The 7,374-nt window shown below is 34.6% G+C and overlaps 1 protein-coding gene across 1 annotated transcript in view; it reads left to right on the plus strand.

The window, feature by feature from the left end:
• Smp_179590 (putative camp/cgmp cyclic nucleotide phosphodiesterase) overlaps positions 1-5,722 on the plus strand; it is a gene marked incomplete at its 5' end in the record, with an annotated part of 58,122 nt that extends 52,400 nt beyond the window's left edge. The window contains 2 exons of the mRNA XM_018799932.1: positions 3,801-3,884; positions 5,222-5,722. Of these exons, the coding sequence (XP_018653795.1) occupies positions 3,801-3,884; positions 5,222-5,620 (483 nt within the window). The 3' untranslated portion in view covers positions 5,621-5,722. The remainder of the gene's footprint in view (positions 1-3,800; positions 3,885-5,221) is intronic.
• Between the last annotated feature and the right edge of the window lie 1,652 nt (positions 5,723-7,374).

Genomic DNA, 7,374 nt, shown 5'->3' on the forward strand with positions numbered 1-7,374 from the left:
GAATCGATATCGTCGAGACCAATGTGGTGGATTCGAATCCCACTAAATTCATTACAGAGTAAAATACAATTAATTTTAGTGTATATAATGCATGCAATATAATGTCATGCAATCACTACTGTTTATACAAAATGTAACGACTGATTATTATTTAGTCAATTTATTATTCAACAATATACTTGGATCTAGTGAACAACATACACCACCACTATTTGATACAGTTTGAAACCTTTAAGTACTTGCAAATGACAATTTCTAAATTCTATAACAATACTAAGTGAATTCAAACTTCACCCCATCGCACAAGCAAGTGGCTATCAGGACTCAGTGGCCGAGTGGATAACGCGATGGCGTTTGAAGCGAGGGTACTGGGTTCGAGTCCCAGAGTGAACATCAACTCTGAGATGCAGGTACATGCAGCTGACGAGTCCCAAATAGGACGAAACGCGCCTTGTCCTGGATTCCACTGCTAGCCACTATCCATCTCTGCTTATCGTTATTATTGTTATAGAATTTAGAAATTGTCATTTGCAAGTACTTAAAGGTTTCAAACTGTATCAAATAGTGGTGGTGTATGTTGTTCACTAGATCCAAGTATATTGTTGAATAATAAATTGACTAAATAATAATCAGTCGTTACATTTTGTATAAACAGTAGTGATTGCATGACATTATATTGCATGCATTATATACACTAAAATTAATTGTATTTTACTCTGTAATGAATTTATTAACGTTAGTTGAAAGTAGGTTAGATTTTCGGCGATTTCTCGTCACGAACTAACATCAGTTGAGTTACTATAGATAATCTAAAATCAGTAGACAACGACTTACTTATTTACGCCTGTTACCCCCAATGGAGCATAGGCCGCCGATCAGCATTCTCCAACCCACTCTCTCTTGGGCCTTCGTTTTCGAGTTGTTGATGTGCCAACATCGATTGGGAGGTCCGTAGTTGCTACTTCGATGTTGGGTGGGTCCAGTGGAGCTGGTCGATTCAAGAGTTCTTTGAAGTATTCTACCCACCTGTTCCGTTGTTCTTCAATGTTGGTGATTATCTTGCCTTCCTTGCTTTTCACTGGTCGTTCTGGTTTACGGTAATTTCCAGCGAGTTTCTTTGTTGTATCATACAATTGTTCCATGTTTCCTTTCCTTGCAGCCTTTTCCACCATCATTGCTAAACGTTTGTCGGTCCTGATGCTCCTCTTCACTTGCTTTTTTACTTCTGCGTATTCGGCTTATGCCTTGGCTTTCTCTGCATTTGTTCGGCTGGTATTGATTGTCGCCTTCTTATTCCCTCTTTCTTAAAACTTATCCAGTGTATCGACAGTGATCTATTCCTTGTGATGGTGCTTCTTGTAGCCCAGAACCTCCTTACATGTTGAAGTGATTGCCTCTTTTATCCCTTTCCAGTTGCTCTCCATAGTAGTTTCCTCTTCAATGAGTAGATCATGAAAGGCCTGGGACCTGTTGCTGAGGGCTATGTTGAATTTGTTGAGTTTGTCAGCATCTCGAAGATAGGCCGTATTAAACTTTTGTGATGTTATCCGCGCCGTTGTCCCGTGCTTCTTGAGTTTTAGTTTCATCTTGGCGACCAGCAAATGATGATCGGATGCTATATCAGCTCCTCTTCTGGTTCTCACATCCTCCATTGTCCTCCTGAACTTTTTGTTGATGCAGATATGGTCGATTTGATTCTGTGTAGTGTGATCCGGTGAAATCCAAGTGGTTTTGTGTATGTTTTTGTGTGGGAATATTGTGCGGCTTATGACCAGTTTATTGAAGGCACATAGGTTTGCAAATCTCTCACCATTTTCGTTCCTTTCTCACAGTCAGTCCATATCGTCCCATGACGTCTTCGTATCCAGTGTTGTCCTTTCCAACCTTGGCATTTAAATCTCCTATCAGAATGGTCAGGTCCTTTGTTGAGCACTTCTCGACGATTGACTGCAGCCTGTCGTAGAATTAGCCTTTAACGTCTTCATCGTAGTCATTGGTAGGCGCATACCATTCAATGACGTTCATTGTAATGCCCTCTCTCTTTGTTTTGAAGGAGGCTTTGATGATCCTTGGTCCATGAGATTTTCATCCTATAAGTTCATTTTGTGCTTTTCCAGACAGCATCAATGCAACTCCTTGTGTATGTGGGGCATTTTCTTCTTCATGACCGGAGTATAACAGAAGCTCCCCTGAAGATAGTCGTTGTTGTCCAACCTGCTTCCAATGTGTTTCGCTGATTCTAAGCACCTCCAGGTTGTATTTTCTCATTTCTGCAGCAATTCGGAAGACTCTTCCGGTCTCCCACATTGTTCGGACATTCCATGTACCTATAAAAATTGTCGCTCTGGTTGTAAGAAGGTGCATTGGCCTCATGACTTCCGAAGAAACTCGGCTTTCATCATGAGACGTCATAATTATTCCTTCTACTCCCAGGACAGAGTTTAAAAGGTTTGAATGATTTTTTCTGGTTAGCGTTTTTTAGCGAGTTAGTTTCTGATGGGATTCACTAGCTAACCCCATGCCCAACCCTCCTCCTTTATCCGGGCTTGCTACCGGCAGTAACCCCAGAGGGTTCCAGGCGAAGTTCAGTAGACAACGAACTGAGTTGAAATCTTATTTTAATGTTCACTCACTTTCGTACTTTGTTTTCAACATTTTTTTCGTTTTTTTTTGTATTCATATTCTTTGCAAATATTCTTATTTCTCATTGAATTACACAACCATGTTTATTATTCAATTCAGTTACGTTCTTTTGGTTACTTATCATTTGTCAATACGTTAAGAACTCTTAAAAGTAATAATGATGCACGTTTACATGTATTTCTCATCTCATATTGACTTATTATTATTATTATTATCACGATTATTATTATTATTATAGTTACCGTGGTTATGGTTACTTCACCATTGTTATTTGTAGGTAATGTTTAATCAATTTCATCAACTTATTTACGCCTTGTTACTAGTTAATAATGCATGTTCTAATCAATGGATCACGTCACTAACTCTATATGCCTTATTTTGTTCCTGTACAAATAATTTTATTTTTTTTATAATTACGGATATTATTATTCCCTTGAATTACATTGTTTGTAAACTGTGTTGTTGTTTATTAGTAATTAATAATGGTTTTAAGCATTTTTGTTCAAAGATTTGGCTACAGTTCAATGTTGCGTAATATTTACTATAAATTTGATTTGTTTCGTTAATTACCATTTAGATCCAGCTTGTGTAATATTTCAATCTATAAATTCAACCATATACTTTATAAATAATTTACTATCAGGAATCAGTTAACTTTGTTAAATGTCTAAATGGATTAAATGGTGTTTTTTCTTAAGAAGGTTGTTTTTCTACATTCGCTGATTGGTAGATTGATTTTTACTGAAGATTGATTTAAAGTTAGGAGATAGACCACAAAGATACAAGGAGAATAATAATTGATTCGTCTTAGTCTGATACATGTCAGCAATACACTCTAACGATTAAACATAAGATCTAGCTTAGAATGTTGAAAACTCAATGGAATCCACTATAAGTCCTAGTGTGAACATCAACTTTGAAGTGCAGATACATCTAGCTGATGAGTTGTAAGTAGGAAGAAACGTGTCTCCTAAATTCTGTCGGTAACTTCGATTCCCTTATTCTAAAATATCTTACGTAATGTTTATTTTTTTCGAAATAGTACGATTATGAAACTATTCGCTCTAATTTAAACGAAAGTTCTTACAAAGTATGATTATTACGTTCTTTGTGTGATATTATTGCTGTTTTCTTTCACTTTCCACTTTTATATCAAGGCACTAATGGATCGTGAACGCAGTAATGAACTTCCAAAATTACAAGTCAGCTTCATTGACTCAATTTGTGTGCCGATTTACGAGGTAAATGTTTGACTTTTTTGTTTATTAAAAAGTATTCTTTACATAGTTACATTCCATCATTAATTTTGTTTTTCCGTTAATACTTGTATGATACGATTATAATATGACTTAATCCTTGTATAAACATGATCCAAAGTGGATGTTCGTTCAAAATTTTTTTAAAAACTGATCCAGTCTATTATTATTATTATTATCATTAACTCTATTCAATATTATATTTTTGGTACAAAATAGAATTCTCAGCACAATGTGTTTCAACAAGGTTAAGTTTTTTACTTCTTGATCGATCCTGACGACAAATATTGAGTGATCGTCACTTAGAAGTTATCAGTTCAGGAATCGACATGTAAATAACGTACATTCTTTTCGCTGCAAATTGCCAGCAATTACGATATCTCTGATTGGGCCCTTTTGTAACTTGTTCAACGAAAGGTTGTACACTTTTCATAGACGCACCTGAATTGGTTATTCGATTAATAGCCATAATGATGTTGAAATATCTAGATAGCAGGAACAGGTAACCCAGATGTTCTAGCAGGCCGTTTTTTAGTTGATTATATTTATCACGAATTACAACCAGCCGAGTTAATCGCTTGAATGTAACTAAGATTGTTATTAGTCTAAAATGTATTGTCGAAATAAGTCAATGACCAAGTTATTGTTGCTTTGAAAACCACAATGTTGTCTAATCCGTCAGTTTTAAACAACATAGAACCTTGGACAAATATTCATCAATATAAGTTGTCACACTATGTCAGCACTGAAAGATAAAATTGTTAAAACAAATCCCAGAATAGTAAGATTAATAGTAGTATCAATGATAGACATAGAAAGTATGTTATGAGAAAGAAAAGTCATCTTTAAAATTCAAGATTCAAGGGTAAATAACATTCATATCATTGTGATCGGTTCCAAAGTATGTTATTGGAAATATTCGATCATTTATCATGACAATTTCATTGACTCCAACCAGACAGTCTATAACCTGTCTATACGTCTTATTCCAATAGTTTAGAACTTCATAAGCTGATGACAAATTTTAGCTTGGTCATCACTAGGTTTCATCCAATCTACTGAGTACTGGATGTGTTGGTTTTTTTCAGTGTAAACTGAAAAATATCTAAATAATATTGAATAAAATAATATCAGATACCGTTGTGTTCCCATTTTGATTGCTAATCTTTGCCAGTTTCATAATGAATAAAGGGATTGATTATATGGTGTTACAAACCTATTTATTAAGCTATATTATAATTAAAGTATTTAATTCCATACAATGTACAACATTAATGTTTTTTTCAAATTACTATTATGTTCAAATTTATACAAAAAAACAGGCTATTGTACAAGTTTCTCCAAATTTTGAACCATTACTAAAAGGCTGTAAACGTAATCGTACATGTTGGCTTATTCTATCTGAAAACGGTGAAGTCGATCATTCGCTATATGGATTAAACGATGAATCAGAGACTATACCAGGAACATCAACTGAAACTACAGCAAAATCAATCACAACGACAACAGCGGAAGGATCAACACAACTAGAAAATGTAATCACATCCACATCTAATATTATTACATCGTTAGGTACATTGAATCCAGATTCAGCTGAACGTATTGCAAAAAGTAAACCATTTACATCATCAAATATTCGTAGAGCTTCTGTATCATCAATGACTACAGTTGGGGGCCAGGAACCACCGATACAGTGTCAATCATCTGTTGAATCAAAATAATGCATTGATACATACACTTGCATACACATTCATACATACACACACGATATTTTCAATTTGGTTCGCATTTTGTTTTACCGATCCACGTAAATCGACTTATTCCAGTATACTGTCTTTCAGGTGTGTGTGTATGTGTATAAATATGCTTGTGTACGTGTGTTGATGTTTGTCTGCTTGTATTTTCACATCTGTCTTTTGTGTTATAAACAGATAAGGAGAAGGTTATCAGTGGATAGTTGAATGTACTGCTATCACTGAATGGATTGAATGTGTATTTTTTTTTACTAATAAAACATAATTGTGGAGAGGGTAGGGGTGAGAGTGTGTGTGTGTGAGAGAGAGAGAGAGGGAGATCTCGCAATGTACAGCTTGTGTGTACAGTAAATGTAATTAATGATCACTTTTCAGTTGTTGTTTTTTATTTTCTCAATTTTTTCTTTATTTTTATGGATATTCTATGACGTAATTCAGATACTTTATTGATTTCTCATCTATCATTATGCTTTTTGTTGTTAGGCCTTGTGTTTCTGGTTTATAACCTAATCTATCTGTTTTTGCCATGACAACAAATCTCTGGAAGTATACATATATGCGTGTGTAGACGTGCGTATGTGTACGTACCGTTTGTTGAAACAGCATTCTTTCCCTGTTTAATTATTTATTCATTCATTTTACTTTTTTCGTTTTTGTATTGTTGAACAAAATGTTATTCTTAGTTTAAATGAAGTACGAAGAATAGCACTAACTCCACAACCTTGACACTCAGATTAAATTGCGTAACTATGTATTATTCTAGACAGTCAGCACTGCATTCTTCACATCATAATAATGTATTATGAATATCAGTATTATTTTAGTATATGTACAAGGTATTCAGTCTAGTATTTTTGCTGTCTACTGAATTGAATTATGTAAAATCAATGTATTCGTTTGTTTGTACCATGAAGGAACAATTCCTCTTGGTTGTTGTTGTTAGTGCCATCATCTTAGTTAACTTTAACCTCCGCCCCACTCTTCTCCGATTTGTATTCTTTTCATTCCTCATTATCATTACTTAAACTGTTTATTTCCTCATTTATTTTTCATTAGTGTAAGTACTACTTTTCTCTTACATTATTTGTTATTAAAGGCTGTGATTATTTTCCCATTTACCTGGGGTCCAATGTCGAACACTTACAGAGCTATTGATTTTGAGGATTTATTTAAAGCTGAAGATCACTCCACCCTCTAGTGAGGTAGTGATGACCCTAAGACGTGATCAGCCAGAAGTTTAAACCCAACGAGTTTGTCGTTGGTAAACACTCTTCTGATAGCTTGCTATGTCAAGCATCGCCTGGTCATCTTTCCTGGCTATAACGGGCCATCTAATACAACATAATAATCGGGAAAGAAAGTACAATGAAAATTTCGGTTCCTTGTGAAACTTCATCGTTCTTTTCCAGCCGTCCTGGAAAAGAAAAAAATAAAATGTGTAAGTGCGTGCCGAAATACACTCGAACTTCAGTGAAGACACAAAGCGATTGCAAAAAACGTAAAAAAACTAATACGCTTGCGACAGCGTAAAAAGCGAATCAAAAAAATGTGTTAGTTTTTTAATAACTCAAATATACGCTTATTAGTAAAAACGTTTTTTTAAATTTCAAATATATACTTTTCGTAAAAAAATTTTTTGGAATAAATTTATAAGTATAGGCATACTGAATTGTTTTATTATATACAATACCAAGGATGATCGAGATAAATCAAAATATTAG

The sequence above is a fragment of the Schistosoma mansoni genome, chromosome W, assembly GCF_000237925.1.
Source record: "Schistosoma mansoni strain Puerto Rico chromosome W, complete genome".
NCBI lineage: Eukaryota > Metazoa > Platyhelminthes > Trematoda > Strigeidida > Schistosomatidae > Schistosoma > Schistosoma mansoni.